The 27329-nt window shown below is 48.4% G+C and overlaps 1 protein-coding gene across 2 annotated transcripts; it reads right to left on the reverse strand.

Moving 5' to 3' along the window:
• Nucleotides 1–2815: 2815 nt before the first annotated feature.
• On the reverse strand, nt 2816–26974 carry LOC1276690 (tyrosine 3-monooxygenase). 2 transcript variants are annotated; one of them, XM_001688722.2, is made up of 9 exons: nt 26473–26974; nt 10502–10613; nt 10246–10296; nt 9602–9679; nt 9352–9417; nt 8313–8799; nt 7888–8220; nt 6243–6369; nt 2816–5509 (listed from the first exon to the last, which is right to left on the reverse strand). In XM_001688722.2, the coding sequence occupies exons 1-9, from the start codon at nt 26539–26541 to the stop codon at nt 5108–5110; spliced, it is 1725 nt and encodes a 574-aa protein (XP_001688774.1). In that variant the 5' UTR covers nt 26542–26974; the 3' UTR covers nt 2816–5107. The 2 variants fall into 2 exon arrangements, with proteins under 2 accessions (XP_001688774.1, XP_316061.3); XM_316061.4 differs by lacking the exon at nt 26473–26974 and adding an exon at nt 14382–14913.
• Nucleotides 26975–27329: the final 355 nt, after the last annotated feature.

The following is a 27329-nucleotide window of genomic DNA, read 5'->3' on the forward strand; positions in this document are numbered from 1 at the left end:
TTCACTGATGTACAAAGCATGTGGAGCGCCGTTTATCCGGCTGTCCATTTACCCGTGCTGTTTAAAAATGACAGTTTAATATAAAGGTGACATTGCGTTATGAGGAGGATATTTGAAAAAACGGTTATCAGAGCACATTGTCAGAACAAAAAAACATTAAGGCCGGGCTACATTGATCGTACTCCGTAGTGTAATTTCGATTTTCACTAGCGCATCTGGCGGCGGCTGGTGGAAGCTTTTTTTGGTCTTCAAGGGAATGGTCGTGCCGGATCTCAAATTTAAGTTGTTTTTTCACCGTTTTTTGATGCGAAAACGGCTGAAATACTTGCAAAACATATTCATCTATCAATTACAAAGCTTTTCCTGTCCAGTTAAGGTAAAAAACATGGAAAAATTACATATTTTCTGAAGCGGCTCCAAATTGTTTGGAAAAATGCTTCGGTCAGCCGCCGCCAGATGCGCTAGTGAAAATCAAAATTACACCAGAGAGTACGATCAATGTAGCCCGGCCTTTATAATTCATACAGGGTTTCCCACGATTTATTGGTTGGTTTTCATAAATTTTTGGTAAGTTCCCATATTTTTTTGGTGCGTTACCACGATTTTTGGCCGTTTCCCAGAATATTTTGGTTCAATTGTATTGATATCCAATTGGAAAATACCAATAAATTATAGAAACGAACCAAAAATCTATGGGATACGATAAAAAAATCGGGGGAACGCACCAAAAAATCATGGGAACTGACCAATAAATCGTGGGAAACCCTGTATGCCGAACTGGGGATCACTGTCGAACACCTTCTTGGTGGGGCATGAGTCCGGCATCCTTAAGACATGCCCCAGCCTTCGTATCCTACCAGCCTTCACCATCGTCAGGATGCTCGGTGCTCCGTACAGCTCAGTATGCTCGTGGTTCATCCTTCTCCTCTACGCTCCATGCTTTGTATTTGGCACAACAATGTTTATTTCTTTTAAAAATTAATCCCAGTTGTCAAACAATTCAAAGCGTTCCTACTAAGCCAGAGAAACGTCAACAGTTCATTAACATTCCCGTTTTAAGCGTCCTTGCACAGTCAAGGTTACCGGTCGTTCTATGAAGTACAAAAATCATGCAGCATGCGATGGATCCAATACGGAGGACAAAGAACTGTCATCTAAGAAAGACTATCTACACAATAAGCGGCACGAATGCTGATGTTAACGCAAGAATGAACAGCTTAATAGGATTTAGCGCTCGTTTAAACTCGTCTAGCACCTACCCTTTACAGTGTTTCTTGCGATCATTCGAGAACGAATACTCCAAAGCGGAAATGATGCTGGAACAGATACGCTGGAACGAATAGGCTGAGACACAATGAAATCGACAGATCAGAGGCATGAAACTTGACCAGAGTTGGTTTATGATTCTTGTTCGGTACAGAAATACATTTGTATTACTAAGGTGGAGATGAATAAAGAGAGGTTTTCAATAAAACATGATATTAATCGAAGGTACAACTGTAATGAAGTGATTAACTCACACGACTTAACAACAAGCCGGTCATAAATTTAAGCCACATACGAACACTTACCACCCTTTTGATTTAGGAATGACTTTATAGCTATCGCTAAACCACTCAAGGCATAGATAGCTAAGCCCTCAGATTAGTGGTTCAAGAAAACCTAGCATTATGCAATAAAATATTGAAATTTTGGGATATTTGATGAGTTTCTTCTTCTTTGGCACAATAACCGTTGTCGGTCAAGGCATGCCTTTGTACCCTCTAGTGAAGTGAGGTTGGCTTTCAGTGACTTATTGTTACCATAGCAGGATAGTCTTCAGTCCTACGTATGGGGGCACGTTTTTAACTCGTACGAGTTGACGACTGTACCACCAGACCGGCTCATTTGATAAGTTTAGAAACAGTTAAAATTTTTTGAATGAGTAACAGTACTATCTGAACAATGTGGATTAGTAACTTAAACTAAAGTTTAATTAGCTGTTTGGAAAAAAAAATCAAAATTAAAATTAAAATTTTTATTGGATAAGCGCATATGAGCTGCACTTTTTGCATTCATCGATTATTTTGATCTTTTATTTTTTTGTCTAAATAATTTTCATTACACAAAAAATGATGAAAGAAATTAGACGTAATCAAAAAATATACTAGCAAATAAGAAAAATGATACACAATTTGAAGAACTTTGCCAAATCTAACAACAAGTAAGTCAACAAATGACAACAAACGAGTAAATATTAAATGACATTAACGATACTTCTGACAAAGTAAAAGTGGAATAGAAAACAAATATAGAAAAGCTAATAGTAAAATGAAGTCAAGGAAATCCTAAGCTACTAAACTAAAAGAAGGAAAGTAATACTAATTGAATAAATTGATCGTAAAACAAGCTATAGAAATAATTACAATTTTAGATTTTAGTGCTAATTAAAATCGGTTAGCTAATTTCATTGCTTCCTCGCATTCTGATTCAAGGCAATTAATGTCAAGGCGAAGTTTTCAACCAAAACAATTATCCCAAAGTTTCTCAAATCAAGTACCAATAACCACAAGAACGAAAGAAGAGTTTGTTTTGCTTGTTGTTGTTTTTTTTTTAGTTTCTTTTATTTTGCATCGCTACTTTTGTGCTGGATAGCTTTTACATATAAGATGATCTCATGAAGACGGAAAATTTATACCTGTATCCACATTACTTTCACTTTACTCTTTTTTTTTTGTTGTTGTAAGTTTTTGTTTTCACTTTCTTATACGTGCACGTGCTAAGATTGTCAAATTGTCCAGTTAGGTTTTTGTGTATATATAAATATAAATAGAAATTTTCCGCCCATGCTCATATTCTGCTTGCTTTATACACAGTTATAAAAAATACACATTTATATATTAATAAAAAAAAAACAAACATGAGATTACAGACAGTCGAGGATGAATTTTTTCGTTGCAGTGTGTTGTCTTTTTTTAGGATACTTGAATACTTTCTCGCTCTCTCTCTCTCTCAAAAAAAAAAAAACTTGCTGCCGAGAATGTTGCCATACCGCAGGTATTGTACCAAGGGGGAAAGAGGGTGGAACGGCACCCGGCACGGTTTCGCCCACATTCACTCAAGAAGCGGGACTTTCCGGCACTTTCCGGCACCGACACAGGATCGGAAGGAGGGATGGAATGGTTCAACTGTGTTTTGGTCCCCGTTTTGCCAAACTCTATCCCGCCACGCTTCCACCCAACGGCCATCGTGGCCATGGCCATGTGTTGGTATGTTGCATCGTATCGGACAGTCACTTCCTTTACGATTGTCGATGGCCACGGGTGGAAGGTGTCCCATTCGCAGGGACATGCGGGATAGAGAAGGGAGAGCGTGAGAGAACAGCCAGGAATGAACTATTCAAGCCATCGTCGCGATCCTGACCCGCCCTCTCCTGACCCTTGCTACTGCCATATCTTTGCTATTCTGCGTTGTAACGAAAAACAAAGTGTCTCTCCGCATCAAGTCAAGTGAATAATTTAACCGTTAAACACTAAACTTTAAATAGTATACAATACTAAGAATACTTTTAAATAAAAAAAAAATATGCTCTCTTCAAAAAACAATACTCTTTCTACGCTTACGTTTTTGACAGGACGTACACATAACTTGGTTGGGTTGGGGAGCTAGGGAATTGGGGTATGGGTTGTGGGATATGGGGAAAGGAACTGGTAAAGAGATCATACTCTCTCTCACGATCTTCATGGGGGAAATTGCACATCGGCTCGCAATAACGAAAAAAAAGGGAACGGTAATTTGGTGGGGAAGGAACGGGCGGAAGGAAACGGACTGTTGTTGGATGGGTGGGACAAGGGTAGGTGTGTCACCTGCTCATCCTTACTAGAAGTTCAGGCTGACAGCCATCCAGTGTGTTTTGTGTGTCGTCCGTGCCGTTTGTTTTTGTTTTAGCAAAAAAATACTGAAAACGTTACGCTACGCGAACCACCCCCGTAACGCTTCTGCGTTACGGTGTCCGGTTTGCTATGTTTGTTCGTCGAGGAAGCCGACGGGAACGAGGAAACGCTCAGTACACGAACACGAGCGAACTCGAGCTGCACACCACTCGACACTACCGAATCGAGTCGTCGGTCTGAGGAATCTTTTCTTCTCTGTTGGTGTTTTGGGGGAGTGATTGTGGCGATGTTATTGCGATGAAATTTGCCGTTTACTTCTGCCGTTCGGTCCTCCCAAAAGGGGATTGTTCCTTTCCTTCGTTCACTTCGTTTGCGAGGGCTACACGCAAGCTTCGAATACCGAAGCTGTACAGCTGTGGCGGTGTTGTTTCGTTTTTTTTTGTTCGTTGGAGCTGGATACTCCTGTAGGGTGCGCTCTCGACCCTAGTGGCGATGGGGTGGTCCATATTTTCCGGACAATACGAAGCGCCGCATCGTCACATCGCTCAGCTTTTTGTACAATGTTCCTCCGGTACTAAGGATGATCGTTGTGGGTCGGTTCGGTTCGATCGTATGATGATCATACGTTTAAAAAGGAGGTGCTAGTGTGCGCTTGGGGTGTAGTAAACGTAGTAAAATAAAACTCACACACACACACACACCCAGGGAATCGAGCGACCGTCCCTTTTTGCGAGTGGGGGCTGCGATTTGCTTGTAGAATACTGCTCCGTAGTAGTAGTAGTAATAGTAGTAGTAGTGATGTAGTTGTTGTTGGGTAGTAGCGGATATAGTATACATCGTGTTTTCAGCGTAGTCCGCAGGATGGCGAGAGCTAACGTGACCCCCTCTCACTCTCTGTATGTTTATCCTTTCCTCGCTTGCTGGGCGTCATCCAGGACGCGTCACCAGGGGTTTGGGACCAGGACATCGTTGTAAGAGGAGGCATACGCCTATTGTCCTTTTGTCGATCAAGACATATTTTCTTCCCGTTTGTGATTTGCTTTTTAAAAGTGTCTCGCTTCTCTCTCTCACTCGCTCCGACTCGCTCGCTCGTTCGCTCTCTCTCTCACACACACACACATACACACGCATACGTTCGCACACGCATCAGATCACATGCTGCTGCTGCTTAAGGTTTTTTTTGGGAGTGAGACGGAAGGGTGTTGGTGCGCGTAGACAGCAAGGCGTGGGCAACCTTAGCAGAACGGTTGCTTCAGCTTGGCGATGGCGTTGGTCAGGTGCAGCACCTCCGTGTTGAGCTGCGACACGAGCGTCTCCAGCTTGTCGACCGAGTCGAGCACCTCCACCCGCTCGGTGTGCGGGTTGAAGCGCACCTCGAACGGCCGGGACATGGTCGAGACCCAGCGGCGGAACTTCTCCTTCGCGTCCTCGAAGCTCTCCGCGACGTAGTAGATCGGCTGGTACTCCTGGTCCTGGTACGGCTGCACGGCGGTCGAGGCAGGCTCGAACGGCCGGTGCTCCGGCTTGTCGCTGATGGCGTGCAGCAGCTCGCCGTAGGCGGACAGCAGGCCGGCACCGTACGCCTTCACCTCGTCCTTTTCCTTGCACAGCCCAAACTCAACCGTGAACCAGTATACCTAGAAGCGAAGGAGAAAGGGAAGCGTTTGAGCACCCTTGCCTGGCAAGCAGAACCTGTTCCAGCACCAGAACCAACGGCTAGCGCCAATTTACACGCCAATACAGAGCGATTAACAGCGCTCAGCGTAACTGGATCGGAATAAATCAACGCCACTTGCTAAACTGTGCTGCGATCCAGTTGGTTCTAGGTGAGTTTGACGTAGAAGAAGCAGAAGAAGAAGAAAAAAAAAACAGAAAACCGTTCTAATCGCGGCACGCAATCCACTACCCCACACACAAACACACACACACACATCATCATCATCTTCTAAACTGCGAAAGTCCAGCGCGAGCGGGCAAAGTGACCGCAAAACAGTGGTCCGTGTCCTTCGTGGCCTCCTTTCCGGTTTTTTGCACGCACGCTGTGTACTCTCCGTGTGTGTGAATGTGTGTGTGTGTTAATGCCAATGGCAAGCGTTTTAAAGTGGTGGGTTTCATCGAAACTAGCTGCTCGAAAACTGCTCGAATCGGTATGGTCATGTGGTGATGACCTAGCGAGAATTGCGATCGCGCTTTTTGTCGGGGTTCGACCCGAAGCGCAATTACCGTTTGCTACTTGGCGGGGTGGTGGTGGGTGTCCGTGGTATGGTTTTTATTTTTCTTCTTCTTCTTCTTTTTTTTGGGGAGGGAGCAAAAGCACTTGTTGCTGCTGGTGGTGGTGATGGTCGTGGCATCTATTGCGCCTTTACTTACCGTCGAGAGCTTTTCAATTTCCTCATCCGAGGCACCGAGCGAGGCTAATCCGATTTCTTGCGAGAACTGGGCGAAGCTCGGGTCGGCGAGCAGCGGCATGTGACCGAGCAGCTCGTGGATGCAATCGCTGGGAATGGGCAGAGAGCAGAGAGATGGACACACGCACGTAAGAATGAGTGAAATTGTGAAATTGTGCAAAGACAACAGGGCAATACATGTCGACTCGAATGTTGCGTTTTTTTGCTTTGCATTTTCTTAATAATTCTATTTTCCAGCCTTATCTTGACGGTAGCTCTACTGCGGCCCCAAAGGGACGGTGGATTTGGCTTGAAGAATGAAGGCGAATTTCTGAAGAGCTTTCCAACCATGGCAACTTTTCCCATTTTAGTTCCCAATCGTTTAGCAACACTGGAGACAGCAACAACAAAAAAAAAGGAATTTATTCGACGACTCCCTATCAGCATCATCATTGACGACGTCAGCAACGATGTGAAAGTATCGGAAAAATCAATTACAATAACCGACCTATCGCTCGGGTCCCGGGTGGATGCTTTCGAGCGACATTTTAATTGAGTTTCCTTTCCAGGGGTTGTTGATGCGCAAGCATAGTTCCTCACTCGGTTCCGCACAACGGACGGATGACTTGTTGCGTCGACATGCACAGAGCATAAGGGCATAAGCGCAAGTTCCGACTCCGACTGTTCGGACTGGAATGCTGTTAAAAGGTGCCAACGAGCAACGAGCCGAGGAGCCAAAAAGGGAAAATACATCAAAAGCTTAGCTTCAAATGGCACGTGGCAATGTGGCACAGAACTCCCAGCGGAAATGACCCATTTTGGGGGGTGTGAAAGGAGAGGGAGTGGAAGCGAAAAGTCGTGGGAAGTCTGGCCGTAGCACTTCTCGGGCTCCGGAAACGGGCGGCACACCAAGCGTGCGACGGGTGCGACCGTTAAAATCATTTTATTCTATTATGAACATCTTACGCCACTTTTGCCACTGGCTGGGTTGTTGGAGTGTTCAAACGACTGGAACAAATGTAGGAAAGGGCCAAAGTGTATTGAGCGGTACCTTGTGCCTGAGAGCGCAAGGATAAAGGTTGAATTTCAGCCTGAAATAGGCAAGACGAAAAATCTCTTTTTTCCTTTAAATAAAACTTTACTTTTGAGAGAGAGAGCGCTCACACAGAAAAAGAAGTCTAAAGAAGCACTTTATGCCAGCAACAATGTTGCAAAGTTGAGTCTAAAGCTTCATTCTTTTTTCTCAAAAACCCGCTGAATGCATCATTCTAGTGTGAACTTTCAGTTCCAACTGCTGGATGTCGTCCGCGCGAGGCGAGAGAGCATTAAAAAACATCAGGAAAATGGCCCATTTGGCTGCTCACACATCTCCTTTCACGTGTCCTTGCACGCACACAATGGTGCCATAAATTGTTCTACCCAAGTGCTAGAGTGTGAGGAGGGAGGCAGCCACTCATCAAAAGCAACGACGCAGACGAGGAACTTCTGCTGCTGCAGCCAGCAGCCACCGTAATGGAAAGCTAAAAAGGGAGCTTGGCAGCTTCCGGATTGTGCAAAAGCATCGCTGCATCGACATTCGGAAACAGAAAGGGGGAGTGAGGCAAAAAAAAAATGGGCTGTCAACTTACGGTTCCGGCGTGTGGTAGGGCGAGTTGATGTGTCGCACGTACTGCGTGCTCTGGAAGATGCGGAACGCCAGCGAGGCAAGGAAGTCGCGAGCGGTCAGCAGACCGGCGGCCGGCCGGAGCGTGAATCCGGTGTTCTTGCGCAGGAAGTCGCTCATTTCCTGCAGCTGGGGCAGGCGCTCCTTCACGAAGATCTTCTCGTCCTCGAGCTTGCGGAACACGGCAATGTACTCCGAGCAGGCGTGCTGCACCATCAGCTCCTTCACGCGCCCGAACACGGCCGCCCAGGTCTTGTTTTCCGTCTCGGTGTAGTCAATGTGCGGGATCGGATCTCCACTGTAGGGGGAAAAAATAAAACAAGAGGACGTTAGATCACGCTCATCACCACAAAACTTTTTTGGGAAACCCCCCCCGGGAGGGGTACTTACTATCGGTAGGCGAATGCAATCTCGGCAATCTCCTTGCGACGAGCGCGGTACACCTGGTCTGCGAAACCGGGATGGTTCATGTCAAGGTCCGGCTCGTACTTGGTCATCAGATGGTTGCAGTTGTCCAGCTCCGAGGCGTGCTTCGGGAACCAGGGCGCCTTCACGTTGACGTTGTTCTCCGACAGCAGGCTGACGCTGCCGAAGGACTGCGTCTGGCGCAGCGAACGGATCAGCTGCAGCAGGTTGGCGCGGGCCATGTCGACCTTCACCAGGACGTCGAACTGGACGCCCTCGCTGCGGGACTGGCGCGACTCCAGGTGTACCACGGTGCCGTGGTACGCCTCCACCGCCTTGAGGATGCGTCCGAGCGATCCCATGCCGTCGCGCAGCCGTACGACCACGGCGGCACGGACCACCTCCTTTTCGGCTTCGGGCGACTCCGAGGCGGCATTCTGCAGTACAACTTCCTCCTCCGTTAGCCCAGCGTCTAGTTGCGGGAAAAGGAAAAAGGGGAAAGAACGCGCCGATTAATAACGGTCTTTGTCAGTTTTCCTCCGCGCGGTAGGAAAAACGCTCTCCAACGGACCGTGTCCAGCCACTAATCGTACAAGTAAATCCTTTTTATTTCCCCCGTTACAGTTTTCCTTTCGTTTTAAAAGGTGAGCTTCGCTCGCTTTGGGGAAAGATTATTGCCTTACCGGACGCGTGGGATTGCGAGTTGCGGGCGATTATGGGAGTTGGCAATGGGAAGGCACACGATTACGTCAAATGTGCCAAAAGGAACGGACCGAGCGAACTTCAAGCTGCCGTTAATGGGGAGCAATTTTCGAATTGAAAAAAAAAGGAAAAGCGAGGAGCTTATTGTGTGACCTTTTGCCTGCAACGGACAATGTGCTGCTGACGTAAAGCATGAATTATGGTGACGTGGAAAAGCTTTCTAGCGGGGGAAAGGATTACTTTCGTTGCGAATAGTTCTTGGGAGCAGGGGTTTTGTTCTTTGCTCTATTTCTGAAGATGCTTGGTAGTAGCGAACACGTACCTGTTTCCTTGTCCTCATCGTCGGCACTTGGAACGTGTTCCTGCGGCTTCTGGGGTAGCTCATCAACTAAGTATACAACAGTCAGGCGCACACAAACACACACACACGTACAAAAAGCAGGAAAATTGGAGCAAAAATAAAGAGGGGAAAAACTCATAAGTACATCAACAATGCATCATGCAGAATGAAAATCGGGTTAAAGCCGGAACAGAAACTGCAAAAAAAACTGGAGCCATTTCCGATGCCTTACCTGCGACCATTCGAATTTCCTCTTCGTCATCGTTCTGATCCTCGACTGTCTGTTGAACCTCTTGTGGAATTTTGTCTTCTGTCGTGTTCGGAAATGATATTCGAACGGAAAAGGGAACGGAACAGCACAAAACCAAAAAGGAAGGAAACAAAATTAGGAAACAAAAAAACAAAAGCTTACAGAAATTAAAAGCAAAAAAAAGACGAAACACAAAAGCACAAAGAACTAAAACGGAAGGGAGGCTGAAAACTACCCCACAGCAGGTGTGGAGAGGTAATGGAGAGGAACAAAAATTGTAGCAAAAAAAACAAGACATAAAACTTAAAACAATCCACTGGAAAGTGAACGGAGATCGGAGTGTGACCTTCGGTTGGTTTGGTTCAAAATTCGCTGCTACTCGTGGGCCCGTTTTCGGTTCGTGGTTGTGACAAAAGCGGTCCACCAACTCCTTGCTGGGTTACAAAGAACCCTTTCCCTCCCCTTTCAGAATCGTTCTAGGGGGAGGGGGGTGGGGGGGGGGGGGCGATAGCCATCAGTAGTTCCTCTGCGGAAAAGCTGAAACCCGCGCCACCGTGCTGTGGCCTCGTTCTTGTGTGCTTCGTGTGCTTCGCCTGCTTTTGTCCGGCAGAGTGAACGGCCCTTACCTTGTTGATGCTGTTCTTGGGCCTGCAGAATGGTACACTCCAAGCTAGAGTCTGCGGTAGTTGGACGGTTGGTTTTTGAGTTTTAAACACAGCCAAATTCGACAAATGACAGCAAGAACATAAAATAGCAAAAAACAAAAAGAACACAAAAGCAAAACTCATAAGTACAAACAGGAATTACCACTTAGTGCGGGTCTTTCGACAGGCGACTGGGCAGCATGCCCGGAAGACATTTCCGCTCACAGCTACTACTTACCGTTGGCCTTTGCGCGGGCCTCGTCCAGAACGGTTTGTTTGGTTTGCTTGACCACAATCGTCTCAAAGCGGGCATCGTCGACCAGAGAACGGCGCCGGGATGGGTATCCGTTCTAAAGTGTAAAAGGAAGAGAGGAAGTACAGAAGGAGGAAAATGAGAATTAATCGCTAGTTAATCGATGTAAAGCTCGGTTGAAGCTCTCTTTTTCTTTTGCTGCTCCCCTGTACATTAAGATGTTTTAATTGCAAGAGGCGCTGGAACCCATTCCATCCGACACGCAGACCACAGCACGGTGGCATATGATGTGACCGCTAAAAATGGTCAAAGCCACCAACTGGGTGCCTGTTTTGCAGCACCCTCGGCCGTATCGTATGCATGGGTGTCAGTGTGTTTTTTATGCGCCTAATGACCATCAGTGGGCCACCGCCGTGCGCATGCCTAAGCCACGGCCTGGACCGTGATTGAAATGTTCACCGTGTGGCCACCGTGTGTGTTTGTACGCCAACATGTCAACACACACACACACGCGTGTGCTTCTGATGCAACAAGCGCACACGGGGCTGGTGCACCCTTTTTCCTCCCAAACAGCCACTGCGGCCACCGCGATGACGCAATCGACGGCGATGCAAAATGCGCTTGCGGGCCTGTGTGCTGCTCCGCTCCGGCTGACCATATTTTCCCATGCCACCGGAACCACACATCTATATGCGTGTGTGTGTGTGTTCTCACCCAAGACATACATCTCCCCTCCCCCCCCCCCCCCGTTGCCGCTATGTTGTAAAGTGTTCGGAATCGGTTTTACGGCCGAAACCTTGACATGATCGCGATCTACCGGTGCGCAACGAAACGAACGCGAATTGACCTGATTAGTGTGCTGGTGTGTGGACGTGTGTGTGTGTGTGTGCCTCTCCTTAATACCACCATCTACCTCCCCTTCCCCCACACACACACACAGCAACTAACCACAAGTGCGTGTCAGAATGCACAGTTCATCGAACACAGTTGACTGTCGGATCGCCGAAAAATTGGTTCCATTTCCGTGTTTTTTTTTTTTTGGTTGGGGCCTAGTGGAAGATCAGACCTTTCAAGAGCAATCCGCGCCTTCCCCACCAGTAGCCGGAGCACGTGTTAGCACCCGCTTTGCGGGACCTTCGATCGCCTCGTTCGCCATTGACATTGGTAACGGGCGTTAAAGCGCTTGGAGGGTGGCCTCCTGCGCGTGGGCTGCGTGTTGCTCGGCAGGTGTTGCTAGGTGCACCCGGTTTGGTGCTTAGTTGTTAGTGTGGCACGCACTCCAAACACCTCCATCAGATCCATCAACCTGGCGTGACAGGTGCATGTACGAGTTGTACATGAATGATGCATTCCAACACTTCTCGCGCACAAAAAGCAACGTTTGCATCTTCGCACATCGGTCGGAGCCAATCAGGTTGGAGTGGAGTTCCTTGAGCGCGATCTTGGCGAAGGATTCCCGCTCCGGAAGGTCTTGCGTTTGTGTGTGTGTGCGTGCTGCGGGCTGGTCGGTAATGAGGACCGGTTTAATGACACTCACTCTCGGGTCGGGCTCGGGCTTTACTGCCTATTTGCTGCCAAATTCAATGTCAATAAGTAGATTATAATGTGGCCTGTTTCGTGCCTGCCTAGAGCCTGTCCTCCGTCCGTCTCTGTGCTGCTGGGAGGGAACGTGATCTTGTTTGTACTCTGCTTTAACAAGACACCCCAAAACTTTTCGAGCGGGGAGGGTGCGCACGCGAAGGGGACGACGGTGGTCCCGATTTGTCCACTTTCCGCTCCCGCTGACCTTGAGATAGCCAACAGTTCGCCCGTCTCACGCGGGCTTTTCGGTTCGGCTGGTGAAAGGCACCGGGCCACGGAGACCGCAGGACAACGGATTGCGCGCGTGGCAATCACTTCCGCAAGCCTCGCAACAACTCGTTTTTCTGTTTGCTTCGATACCGAACCGTTCTGGGCTGTACAGAACGGCATAAAAAAGGAGTGTCCGTTAGCAACAAAGCCACGGCTAGCTTTGGCTAGGATCGCCGACACTTTTATCTCAAGTGGGCTCGAGACTTTGCTTTGGAGAGCGCCACTCGGCGAGGGAAAATTGGCATGACGGTTGCGCTGTATTGATCTAACGGAGCCCAAGCCCGCCACAAGTAAACAAGTCAACATTGGCGAGGAAACCGTTTTGCACCATTCTTGAGATACGGGCCAGGATACGGGCCAGTGCCGCAGCAAAAACCGTGGAACCACAGCGCAGAAAGACAACAAACCGTCGTCAGCACAAAGCAAGAGGAAAAACTTTGTAACGCAAATTAGCTTGGCCATTTTCTTGGCAGTTTCCGATCACCGATCGTCGCCGTACGAGCAAAAGTGGTCGGTGACCTTCTGCGCTTTGTATGTGTGTGTGTGTGCACGCGCGCTAGCGATGCATTTGGTTTTGTCAGGCTGTGTTGCTATGTTTTTTTGTTGTGTGTGATTTCCTTCCGTTTCCGAAGCGACGGCCTTAACCTCAACATAGGGGGGGGGGGGGGGAGGTGGGAAGGAAATTGGCCGTAATTAGGTTTCGGTTCCATTACGGTGACCGATCGAGGATGATGAATCGATTTCGGCGCCCGACCGATCACCGCCGTCGCCGATCCGTTTCCTTTTTCCTGCGCTGTTTGTGGTGCTTTGCAAGTGGCCCGCACATCAGCGAGGCCTGGCACAGGTCAGGTGAAACTTTTATGTGTTTGCGATTTCACCCCGGGGGAGATAGGAAAATCTACTTCTAGAAGTGTTTTTTTCCCTCCCCCCGGTTGCTTTGTGGGACATGAAGGATTTTAAAGCGAATGATTGATGCGAACGATGTGAAACGCGTTCGCTAAAACTGATTTCTTCTTGATTTTTTGTGCCACACTAAGGTTTTCGTAGAGAAAAAGATATACTAGAAGGAACCGGCCTACGGTAAAAAAAGAACATTTCTATCGTATGCGGGACAACATATCACATTTTACGAGACAATCGTAAACCATTTATCAAAGCTTCTAGAACCACCTTTGGGCCCAGCTGTGGAGCTAGTTTTATTGCACGCATCAACCCGAAATGCCATAGCAAAAACGCACAACAACAACAAAAAAACACCTACATAAACACATTGCTTGCTGTTTCATATCTGCTTAGAGAGAACGAAACGCTTCTCCGATTATCCAAGGATAACTTCAGGCAATCAAACGCGATCGCACATTAGCAGCTTGTTCTAAGGCTTGCATTTTAGTATGTTCTCGCGTTTCTCGTGGTAGCTCACAGCTCACCACGGGCTTGACTCACTCTTGCTCCAATCCATCCATTCCCAGGCAATTAATCATTGCCAGCTAAGTGGCGTTGCCATCTTGAAAAAGCCTGCACACAGAGAAGGGAGCTCTCTGGAGTGGGGTTAGAACGAAGCACGCGATAAGTGCTTTTCAATTAAAAAACTGATTTGAACACACACTGTATACACACACACATTGTACACACTAGGTTAGCGGTAGCAACAATGTAGGGAATTTCTGGAAAGGGGCACTATTCTAGGAGAATTCAAATTTCCCAGCGAAACTGTTGGACTTAATTGTTCCTTAGGAGTTTACTAATTCTAGTAATTCCTGGATCTACTGGAGTTGTTTTGAGCAACAACTGACACATACAAAGACACACATACACACAGACACACACACACACACTGACACACAGGACAGTATCAATGCACTTGCACACTTAGTCACACAGGTTGTTGTAGTTTGTTTTCCAGCTTTTTCTTAAGAGTTCCTCCAAATCTTGCACTGAACAGCTTGAACTTCCTCCCTTATCCCTCTCAGGACTCTCAGACAACTCCTTCCTCAATGCTTACTGCATAGCTTACCTCAATGCTGTATGATTTCTTGATCGCGAACATTTCACGGTTCTTCTGGGCAGCAGCGACGGCCATCATTATATTTGGTGCTTTGTAAGGTTGGTGTTAAGAACGTTTGTAAAATTTGCAACTGACTGCTGTTGTAGCCTTTTTCGCGTGTAGAAACTGCTACTTCCTGTTTCGGAGCGACTTCGAGCGGGCAGTTCGTGCCGTCTAATTAATGCTTAGCGCTTTTCGCGGTGTTTTGTGGGAATGTTCCAAATAGCGACTCCTGACGGTAGGATTTCGCTATAGCTGGGATTAGAGATCGCTGGACACACACACACGGTCGTGACTGGTACCGAGGGGATTCAGGGATCTTTCGAAACTCTTCGAAACAAAAAAACTGCACTGCACACACGCACGAACAAGCGCTACTGTATTAAATTACTACGGCGAGCTGCTAAGGCAAGGACCTTCCACTCGAGCTGTGTTACGGGCTTTCGCTGTCTCCGAAACTTCGGCACTTTGCAAAACGCAAGCAAACCAATGAATGCATGCCACTTTTGGTTTGCATCAGTTTAAATACCCGCCAGGCCAGCGCGTGGGGCCAGTTCGATCTCCGGGTCCGGTTTTTTTTTTGCGCGCGCTCGTTCGCCTGTAGGGGTGGGTAGCCGCACACACACACACACGAACATCGTTCGCGCGACGTAGCATGGCTCAGCATTCCCCCACCCGTCATGTACACACGCACACCCGAGAGGGCACGACGAATCCGCTACACACGAATGCAACAAAGCACCGACGCGACTTGGCCCGTCTCTGTGTGTGCCGAAGCGGGCCAAAGCAACCCCCTAACGCCCTCTCACCCTGTAAGCTCGTGTGTTTATGCTACACACACCTGTGCGGGTGTGCGAGCGAGAAGGGGCGCGTGCGCATTACACGGCCACCGTGCAACATTGGACAGGCCGCTTCGTACGACACAACAATAGCACGACACGACCGACGCACAATCCGAGACAGGACAACTATACAGTGTTGTGTTACGAAGGGTTGTTGTTGTTCCTTGTTGTGTTGTACCCGCTCACCCAACCGCGGTCCGATTGTCTGAAAGGTGGCTTTAGGTAGCCAACAGCAACAGGTAGCAATCGGGCAGGCAGGGAGGCAGGCAGGCAGGGAGACACGCAGACGAGACAGATTGCCGGGGTTTGCGGAAATGACCCGTGCTCCCAGAATAGGGAGACCGGTCTGGCCGGGAATTTGGATGCGGAAGAACCGGAGGCCGGCTCCGGTTTTGGGATTTTTCGGCACACGGCCGAAAAATCGAACGCCCCGCGTATCGAGACGCCTTGTTGCCCCGCCAGTGGAGGAAGAAGGGCAACCAAACTAAACAGGTTCTGGTCCCCGGTTCTGGCTGCTAGCTAACCATTAGCCAGGCTGTGCGGTGGCTAAACGGTTAACCGAGCCGCGGTAGTGGCGGGATTTTTTGTCTGTTGTTTTTACAGCGCAGATTTTGGGTTTTTGAAGGAAGTTAGGTACCGTTTTAAAGAGTTGTTTCGTTAAAGAAAATAGCAATAAGCATTTGTTACCAACCAAGCATGGTGACCCTTTCTTTTACTGCTGTTGCTGCCGCGGCTTTATTAGCTCACGCACCCCGGATGGCCAATAAATGGTGTAAGCGTCTCGACGCCCTACTACCCTCGCTGGCCGGCAAATGTCACCGGCCACTGCTACCTGTGCAATATTTTTGAATAATTTCATCCAACCCTGGATGGGCCCATTTTTTCAAGTAGCTCAAACCAAACCTCAAGACCCCCTGGAGTGGCTCGAGTAGTTGCGTCAGGTATCCCTGGGCTGTGCGGTAACCTGGCAATAGACAATAGAAGCGTGATCATTGCCTCTTGACGGCCATACAAGGGTTACCAGTGTCCGGTCCAGTCGTTGGCGGTAACATTCGCCTCAAACTCTCCAATTTTTGTCTCGAAGGACCCAGTTTTTGTAAGCAAAGTAGCTAATGTATTGTGCTAACATGCTTCTCAATCGACCGTTGTGAGTCAAATTGTGTCTTCCAGGCACGATTTATTTTGCCTAAATTGCTTAACTTGAAATATTTAACGGTGTTTCAAAGTTCATTTATAAGAATACATCAGAATTTAAAATAATAATTTCTTGCAATGTTTTATTCAGAAATTTGTAAGCTAACTTAGAAGACTCCATTGGAGCATTCAAGATCATTAAAAAGACAATAAAACAATTGAAAATGTCAACATTTTATGTTTGTTTTGATTATCTTGAATGCTCCAATGAAGTCTTCCAAGTTATCTTCCAGTTTTTTGTGGAAAACATCGCGTTGATGTTGATTTTTTTAGGTATAAAGCTAAAGACATTATTGAGCGTATTTGTAATTTTGACAAAACGATATAAAATAGATGCGATTTTGGGATGCAAATTGTTTCCAACTATAATCCATTGATGACAACGGTACGTTGCTGAAAACCGCCCTCATCCACAGCGACGAGAAATGGAAGATATAAACAAACAAGATCAGGTTTAACGGCGTCTTCGCACGAGGCGTTGATGTCTTGGGGCGATGGGCGGAAACATTCATTCTTTCGGAAGCCCACGGGGAAGCCCCGCGATCTTTCGTTCGGAATCTCCCAACGACACAGCGTCACCGCGCACTTGCACGGTGGACTTGGGCGCTAGCGACAGCCAGAGACAGAGCTCTCGCCGTGCGTGAATCATCTCAATCGCGAGAGGTGGTGGAGACTGCAGCCGCACAGCGACCCAACACGCATGGGTGGATTAACCATTAACACCACGTAATGGAAGAAAACAAGGGTGGAATATTTTGTTCACTTAGAAAAAGTGTGATTTTCGCGCATCGTTGCTAACATTAGGCGCTGGTTTTGCTGGAATTTGCGGTGCCGTGTTACCGTCATATGCCCAGAGCGATAGATGAGTCTCGTTAGCGATCGATTGAAGCGTTCGGTTACAATTAATTATTGCCAGCAATTTAATGCGTAGCACAGACTGGTACAGATCGGGGCAGATTGCGTGCGCGTCCTAGAACAATACAGGCGGATAAGATAAGGGCAGCGTTGGCAGCTGCGCCGCTGTATTAGATAACGCCCATTAGGACCGGAATCGATGAATGAAGGCGAAGCGATTTTCCTCATTCATTTGTGTGTTTCGTGATCACTATCACGGGATCAGCTAATCGGAGCTGCACGCTGTGCACGCTTTTCCCATCGGTCGGCCACTTCCATTCAAACTGTTTCGCCATTGTTCGCTTCACTTTCATTCATGAAAACGCAGCCCACCAGGTGGTGCAGGAAGCTACTCGGAACAGTCTAGAAGTGTGTGTTCTCGGGCGAGGGGGGCCAGATACTTAGCCAAATGACCTTCGGGCGTACGGTCACGTACGCACGCTGCTTTCTAATGCCGATGCTTAAAAAAAGTGAAGCATCATTGTTTTGCGTTATTTTCCATTGATGGGGTTTGTGTTTACCATTTCACAACCACCCTTCCAGGTGCTGGCAACGAATATCAGGGGAAGTCATTCGGGGAAGAAGGAACACTTATAATACAGCAAACACATCGTGTACCTTATTTTTTTACATCTCCTTCGATCGCAGAGGAGCAAAAAACGATCCACAACATATCGAAAAGATCATATGCAACAGAGCAACAGAGTTGTTTTGGGCCTGCAAGCATAAAAAAACATACAGCCATCGTTCAAGTGTTGTTGTTTTGGGGCGCGTCAACGCATACGCAAAACTTGCGATGGTTTTTGTTGTGTAAATCCCTCAAGACAAACCTCCCCTCCGCCCATCACAATCGGCGTGAGGCCTAAAAATAACCCCAAAAGGACACAGACGCAAGAGAGAGCGAGAGCGAGCATGAAGCATTAAATTCTGCATAATTATGGCGCATCGGTGTGAAGATTACAATGGCCAGCAACAGCATCGCTACACCCGAAAATTGCGGCACCACAAACGGACGGTCAGGGCTCGGTGCACGGTGATCGCGCCGTGGGGCCTGACTGAAGAGGATCATAATAAACGGGCTTGATTGACAACGGTGCGTCTTTGCCACCGACCACTTGCGCTAATGTGCCAAACACCAAGCGTCTGCATAGAGTAAAAGCGTCCCGAGTTAATTGATTTAAAAGTGCGTTTACAGCGGAGCCCGCGAGACACGCGAACACAGCGCCTCGGTGGTGATGGCGCGTGAAAATGATCACGTCGTCGTCTTCGCTTTAGGGACGCCGGCATCTTCAGGGAATGCCGTCAGCCGGCACCGAGGCCCCTGCTAATGGGCTAGTTAAGAGTGTTCGGCCGTCTGTAGGCTCTCGAAGATTCGCGCAGACCTAGAGATATCCCGGACCCGTTCGAACGTTCCCCCATCATAAGCGTCCATCTCCCGGGAAGAAGTTGGAGTGGCGCCCTGCGGGGCAGGGTGAGGAGCTACCAATAAGGATGACGCTCAGAAGCGAAAGTTTGCATCATCCTGTATGTGTGTTGTTGTTGATTTTTTCCTCCTCTTCTTCTTCTGCTAGCCTATACTTTGTGTGTTGTGCTTTAATTTTGAGGAAACGCTTCAAGTTACCGCTTATTGCCGAAATGCTATGCAATTATAATCGTAATTAGACGTAATATAACAATATAACCTTGCAAATGGGGATGTGGGTTTTATCTCTACTTCTCTCTCTCTCTCTCTCTCTCTCTCTCTCTCTCTCTCTCTCTCTCTCTCTACCTCCCTCTGCATAGCGAGTGTTCGTTTGTGGGTACGAATGAGTGTTTCGCCACCGTTTTCTAGAGCGCGCGCCAGACAAAAACTCATCAAGACTGAAGGCACCGAGTGCCAATTTTTTGTTGTCGTTTGTTTTTTTGCGCTGCAAGCTTTCCTATGGAAGGTTTTGTGTTGTTCGAGAATATTAGCCTTAATGGAGCAGTCGGTAGTGGTAGTGGTGGGGATGGTGATGACCGACGTCCATGTTGACAGATGCGATGCGGAATCATGACATTAGACCAGATCGTTGACCACGCGATCGAGACGAGAATGGTTGGCAAAGCTCGCCGACCGCTGCTGGAATCCCCTTCGCTTGCGTGACTATATTGGCACGGCCGGTTGGTTGGTCCGGTACGTCATTGCAACATCGCACCAGCCCCGTAGCGAGCAAAGCGAGCGTCTTCGCGGAGATTCCCCGATTCGGTGACCACCACCCAACGGGCAACAGACGGGCGGGTGCGCGCGTGTTCTACTGTGCATGAGAGGACGGGCCTTTTTTGCCGTACGGCCCCGCTACGTGATGCGGTTCGTGTCGTCTTCGGCCCCTACCACTCATCTGCCCAACCCCCGTTAGCTGGTTTGCTGGGGGCCCCGACACAGGTGAAGAACCGGTTCCGGGTAATTCCAAACGCATCGGACCGGTGCGTTTACCGTGCTGCGAATGGTGCACAAGTACACGGGCGCGTGAGGTGTGCACATAAGAGGCGAGGTTGCGGGTTCCAAAATTTCCCATTCCCAGGATTTTCACCACATTCGTTAATAGGAAGTGGGAAGGGCGTCATAACCTCGGGTGAACGTTACGAAATTAGACGTCGAATGGGTACGATTGGATAGGGAATATCCCGTCAGAAGAAAGCGAGAGCTTGGGGAGACATCACAGTGACGAACCCTTCTTTTAATGGGTTGGATCTACCAGATTACGTGTAGAGTGGGCTCTTCCGATCGTATTTCACATCTTTTTGATTCGGATTTCCTCTCCGGGGCTTTACGAGCAGGAAAATCCTAGGATCATCTCTTCGCTTGTTCAGAAGCTTCAAAAGAATTGCGAAATTTGAACTCATGCGACGAGCATGTACGATCGTACAGGAAAGATTCAACGCTAGGAAAGAAAGAGCGTTGAAGATATCAAATTTGAATGCTTTTTATTATGCAGATCTTCCGGAGCTCGCGTAGACTTATTTCTTCTGATCGTACTCCAGGAAAATCCCAGGAACATCTCGTCACTCCAACGCTCACCAGCTCCAACAAATTCGCTAGTCCGATGCAAGGATGCTCTTTAAGGGTAAATCCTTATAATTATCACAACTACGACCGGTTTTGCTCATGCCCTCCGTTCGCTTTCCTACCGTGTTGGCGTGGGATCGTGCTAGCAGGTTTTCTGACCTGACGCACTACAAACCGGGCGTGCAAACAACATTGCATATTCAACATGCAAACTGTACGCTAAATTGTATAGTAAAACGGTTTCAATTAACCAGTAGCAGGAGTTAACACCTGCACACCTGTCGCGGCTGGAGTGCAGTTTCGGGGTGGCAAGCGTGCTGTGTTTACAGGGTTGAATAGAATGATCCAGTAGGGCAAAAGTATTCTGAGTATTCAATGGCTATGCACCAGCGATGATCAGTCTAGTATGTTCTGGCAGAAGGAATGGAAACAATCATTGTTTGGGTATGGGAACATGTGATTCTCCTGCTCCTAGCACAGAGCGGACAGACCATCCCGTGACATTACTTCGTTCCAGCAATGTTGACTCACCAACGTGACACCAACCAAGCTAAGGATAGTAGTAGACATCATGTGAAACCTTTTGTTTTTTGCTGCCGCTGCTCTTGCAAGTCGCCCTCATTCTGTGTTAAGATGCTCGTACAATAAATTCTACCCCGCCTTTTGCAGCGTACCCTTCCCAAGGTGTACCGCATTGCGTTCGTTGCGAATCGATTCACCTTATCATTCTCCGCCGCTTGACTGACGTTGATTACATATTAGCCTGCTGTCCGCGCTCGGAATGGAATGGAGCAAATTAACCTACTAGCGGTCGTCGGAATTTCCTACCGTGGTGGTGTTTTTTTGTTGTTGTTGCTTGTATACACCGTACCGGCTTCTACGCGGTGTGTGGGTGTGCAAGGTGTGAAGTGTTTGCCTTCCCCAAGTTGGCAAGACTATCCCCAAGTATAGTGCTTCTTAGTAACAGGTGGTTCCGCAAAAAAAAAGCGTTACACTAATCTAATGGAAGATATGCTAATGTGCAACCGAGACGGAAGGGAGTTGGGTGAGGGTGAAATAAGTCGTCAGAGTGCGAACAAGTATTATACTTGTATGAGCTGAGAATCGATTGCAGATTGAGAAACAGGAGGTCTCGTTGTGCAACGCCTGCAATCATCAGCTGTGCGTTCGGTCTACGCGATCTTTATCTCCGCCTGGAGGTCAGCTTTCTTGCGCTGAGTGCTTAGCATCGGATGACGCCGAACGAACAGCAGAACAGACAAGGATAATATGCTGCAACCGAGTGGTAAACAAAGCGATGATCGATCGAAACAATGCGCAAGTGCATTTAATTGCAGCGCAGCAGGGCGAAGCAGTCCCCGGTCGGGAAAGCAGCCCTGCGGCCGGCTTCTAAGGCACCGTTCACCCTTATCAGCCTGTAAAGGCGTTTGTTTCCGATATTTCGCTTTGTCATTGGATCGCTTCGCAATCGAATGGCAAAATAAATTACACCCTTCGAATCCCAAGCAAAGTACCTGAGCGCTCCCCCGGAGGACGTACAAACACACGCACATGGACAGAGTGCAAGAAAATGCAGCTCCTTTCAAGGTTCGCTGCCGCTGTCCAAGGATTGCCCTCCCAATCGCTGTGTGTGTCACTCGGCAGTGAACACGCGCGCTTCAGAACCACCCGCCCCTTTCGAAGGCAATGCCATTGTCTCGCCAAGTATCCTTTCCCTTTCCCGGCACTGTCTGTCTCTGTGTGTGTGTGTTTGTGGCGGAAAGTTCTTGGCGAGTTTGACGCTTGGATGGCGGAAGGCACACGCGCAAGGACGCGCGAACGGCAAGGTGCAGTTTAGAACGCGGCGTCAGTTTGTTGGCCCCTTTTGACGGTAGGAAACCAGTGCAAATGCGCGCTTCAAGGGGGTCCCTGGTGCGGTCCTGCAAGCATTCGGGGGGTGGGTGGTGGGGGAGGGGGGGTAGTGTTGGGCAGGCTAATTAATTTATTCTTATTCGCCGTGCACGAGCATTCTGGGTGAGCGTGACGCTTCAGAACACACACACACACACACACACGGATCTCGTACTCGTGTCTGTGTGGAGCAGCAGCCCAGGTACACCCGCCAAGGTCCCTTCCCTTATGGGCCGCCATCGCCATCACAATCTGCAGGGTTTCGTGTAGCCTGTTCCGTTTCAAAACCCGCAGCAAAATTTAAAAAAAACTTGTTTCCGAAACACAAACACACAAACACACTATACCTTTCAGACAAGCAACATTGCGCTCTCCAAAATCATAGTTTTGCATTGTTCCTTCGCCCCAAGTATTACTTTGCGTTGTCGTCGGTACCTGTCATTTCGAACAAAAAAAAAGGCAAAAAACAAACGGCCCCACACAAACATTCGCCTTTGCTCCGTACGTTAACCCGGCAGGCCGGTGACGGTTTTTCGCTGGCCGCGCTGCGAGCTGCCGGCTCGCGTAAGGCCACGAGGCCGTGGCTAGATGGTCTGGCACTGGCTCTCTGGAGCGGACCGCGGAGAGCGCGAGATTGGAGATCGAAGCCGACCGATCGTGCAAACGTGACTCGAGCCACCGGGGCAGGCAGCCGCTGCCATTCGCCATCATTATCGCCATCATCATCGCCATCATCATCATCGTCGTCGTCGTGGTGTCGCATTGCCGTCAGTGTCGACTGGTGTCCGCACTGATGGACGGAACGCTCTTTTGCCGCAAACACCGACACTGACATTGAACTTGCTGGTGATCTGGTGGACCCCTGCCTGCGGATCGCGGTGATCCGTGTCCGACGTGCGTTCGCCAACGCCAACTCAAACTACCAAGTCACCTATTGGTGGAGCCTCAGCGTTTTGGGCCTCATGCCTGCGTCCTAAAAATAGCCTTTCCAAAGCTAAGCCGTACTTCCGAGCTTCTATTTCGAACGCCGTGCGAATAGAGACGAGCAATTTTGATGGCAGCTTCACTGTACACACGCCGGACCGAGTAGCACGCAAATCGAAATCAAGACGATTTGTCGAAGACGTTTGGTTACAGTGCGTGAGTGAAGAGGTATGCTGGCCACAAAAAAGCGTATAGCCGTATACTTCCCATTTACCGCTCACACACACACACACGGACAGTTGCGAGAGCCTTTCCGCATTTGCCGCGAGAGCCATGATCCGGCTGAAGGTCGACATAATAAACATGAAAACGAAACCGAAACCGAAAGCAAAACGTATCGGAATTGGAAGCGGAACACGTATCGGAACACACATCAACTACTTGAAGTTGAAACATGATCAGATTGAATAGTGAACAAAAAAAAAAAAAAAGATCAAGCAAAAAGTGGAGTACACAACATCACTTAACGAGACGAAGGAAGGAAGTGAAACAAACGAACGAGCAAAACAGAACAGAAAAAGATCCGAAAATCAGCGATCGAAAATCGTCCCGTAATTCGAACAGAAGTCGGAGAGCTAGAGAAGCAAACACTATTACCGCACAAAAGCAATCAAAAGTACAGTGAAAGAAAGAGGTGCAAAAAAGCAAAAGAAAAGAACATTAAATTATTGTATCTTTTGTGTCCGCATTGTGTCATTGTGAAGCAAAAGCGCATGCTACCGTGGGGTTTTGGGTGGTAATGAAAGGTGCCACACACCCAATCAGCGGCAAATGCTAAACGGGAGCGCTTAACGATCGTGCGTGTGAGTGAATGATCGTGATGACATGACATCTCGATCGTCGGAGCAGCCTTCGGGGCAATATACCGGGCTGGGCCGGGTGTTTATTAGCCGTGTTGTGCTGTACTACAGCAGCAGCAGCAGCCCCTGCCATCGTTTGTAATCGTCCAATTAAAAGCGCGTTGCGGCTGTATGTAAATTGCCACGAAACGGATGTAATGATGCCGGATCATTACAGCAATCGTAAGGTGATACCTTCTTTTGTTAGATACCGAAAAATGGTGGCGTTTGGCGGAACAAACCCCCCCCCCCCCCCCCGGTGGATTGTTCAGCATTGAACTTAACCTCAATAACCGTGGCCCAGGTACACGGGGAACTTGGTCGAGATATAGCCGCGGTGCGGTAGCATCAAAACCTTCAAACAGCAAACGCCGCCGCGTGCAACACATGTGTGCGCATATGTGCGGAAAATGTATGCCGACCTCCACACACCTCTCTCTCTCTCTCTCGCCTCTTCCTTCCCTCTAGCATTTTGTGCTCTACACACTGGCCCATCAGCACACTCCCCCAAGCGGGCAGTCGTTTCCACAGCATGACCGAGCTGACGGCCGTTCGGCGTTGTAAATGGTAAACGGTTTTGCAGAGACAACATTGTGCACTGCAATTCACGTCGTCCACTGCCCACTGTCGGAACTAAGGCTCAGGTGTTGCCTGTCTTGTTTTACATCAATCGCTTTAAGTGCCAAAACCAACGCTCCATCACGCACGCCACACGTGTGTGTGTGTGTTACGCGGCGTTCGGCCCAAATTATGTAAGGAATCACGAAATTTCACGATGAAGATGACAACTGACAACCGACGAGGGGTTATTGGGAGTTGTTTTAAACCGTTTACAACCACACACGTACGCAGCACCAGAATCAGTAGTCAATTATTATGATGATGCGCTTTAAAGGCGTTGATGATGAGCTCGAAAGTACAGCCCCGACGCCCGACAATGGACCGGACCGATTGGAGTAATTGGTCGAAAGTTGACCCGGCGGGGTCCCGTTTATCCTGGAGTGTCTTGTCGGCTTGTTCAGCATGTCCAGCAGACACGGAACACACACACACACCGGTACACCCGGAGGGGGTTTCGGTCAAATTATTAAACATCCCCAGTCCACTTCCCTTCCCGTGCACGAATCGTTGGACCAATCGTTGTGTCATGTGTGCTGGTGTGCTGGTGATATCGGTCAAGTACGTCATTGAGGCGTCATCGATTTTCGTGTGCGCCACTTCAGATCGAGAGGGAGAGAGAGGGCAAGAGTGGGGTGAGATAACACCCCATCGAGTCCTTTTAGCCGAGAGTTGACCCAAGTCTGGTGGTGACGTTTTTGCTTGTAAGCGGACCCGATGTGGCTTTCACTGGGAGCGCCAATGTCCCGATCAGTGTGACCGTTTCCGGGGTGCAGTCCGTTACCGATGGGCACGCGCTGCACTTTTGGGCACATTGATCACATCAAACTCAACCGAAGAGAAGAAAAAAGCAGTAATAAATCGTTCGCTTTCTACAACCGTATTGCATGATCTAGGGGCGTTTCGAAGTGCCGCAAAGGCATCGACGACATTGCTATGTCCGGCATTGCCGCCTAGGGGAAGCCATTGCGGGGTGCCATTGAGTGTAGGGACACAATGGCCGCGGAAGCTACGCCATTTTGTACGCCGTCCCGAGCGGCTTGTCGTAACGCCCTCCACGCTGCAGATTAGCACGCTGCAATTAGTTAATACATATATATGTGTGTGTGTTTTGTCCTTCCAGTTTCCAGCCAACAATTAGAAGAGAAATAGCCCTCCACTACGGGTTCCTAAATCCGATGCAGATATTAAGCGCATTTAGCACAACGCGCGAGCGCGTGTGGCTGGCGGCCGCGATCGTTGTTACGAAGGGCGCGACAAAAGTGCTGGTGGCGGTGAGGGTGCGCGAAAAGGTACATTTAAGCAAATGGAGATTTTAATCTCTCTATCTCTCTATTGCTTACCCCCCCCCCCCGCCTCCACACAAACGCCGGACCTGCGGGTCAGGGTTCTGGGCGGTTGGACGAATATCGATACGTTTCCGTTCCGTTCCGTTTCGGTCGGTCGGGCTTTTTCCCCGGTACGTTGAGGTTAGGAAAGAGAAGCAAAAGCGCTCATTCAAATGCAAATAGCTGTGAAACTAAGGTTCGTTTTCGGTGAGAATCGAACTCAGTAGCGTTGGAGAATGACCCCAGAACGCAAGAAATAATTAGCGAATCTAACGTGATGCAATTAGCAGCAGCACGATCGAACACGGCACGTGGAATGGAGCAGACAAGAAGCGCACTAATTGGGTGTAAATTTGCCAAAGAAATATAGCTCAAGAATTGCTTCCTAACCCTTAATAAGTTCATACATAAACAATATAAATTACATATTTTCTTCACACTTACCTCGTCGCACTCCTCCAGGAAGATCTGGAAGATCTGGATCGACATGACGGGAGCTTGCGTGGTGTGCATGTTGGGCGGTAGTTTGGTTTTGGTTTTACAAAATTTACAAAAACGTACGATATATAAAACTCGCAGAAAAACGCGGCTATAAAACTATCGCACGTCTGGCTTTGAGTAGTGGCGCGTGTGGCAGTTAAGGGTTAACGAGTAGATTGCCTTTTTTTTTCGCTCTTGTTTCAATACGAACGCGGGGGATGGGGAATAGCACCAGGCTATTGGGATCTACACACGCGTACGTACTAATTGAACAATTGCGCACACACACTACACTCACGCACAAACACGCACACACTCGCAGGGAAAGCACAGCTCACCGGGAGATCGAAACGAAACGTTATCACTGGCGATAGCAGAACGAATGAAGATCCTGCGGGATGCTAGAGCTCTTTTTCTTGCACGAGTGGTGTACACACGTGCCGTATACAGGAACAGGAAGCTGCCCAGGTGCTCTAGATCGCAGCTGCTCTAGATCAGTTTCGAGCAGTGGTTTCGAGCGGTTGGATTTTCGAAGAGCGTTTGATCGCGTTTGATCGCGCTGGTTAGATTTTTGTTATAAAATATATTTTGTTGTGCAAATAGTTGTTGATTTGTATATTTTAGTAGATGCAGAGAGAAGCATGGCATATTTTAACTAATTGCCAATGTAGTATTGATCTTGAGTTTCATTTGAATACAGGGTTTCTCGTGATTTTGTTCTCACTTTGCAACAATTGTTTAGATACTTTCCAATATTTTTTTTTGGATTCATCTTTCAACGATTTATTGAACGTTCCCTAAAAAATTCTTCGATTATTTCT

Source organism: Anopheles gambiae, chromosome 2 (genome assembly GCF_943734735.2).
Source record: "Anopheles gambiae chromosome 2, idAnoGambNW_F1_1, whole genome shotgun sequence".
NCBI classification, from domain to species: domain Eukaryota; kingdom Metazoa; phylum Arthropoda; class Insecta; order Diptera; family Culicidae; genus Anopheles; species Anopheles gambiae.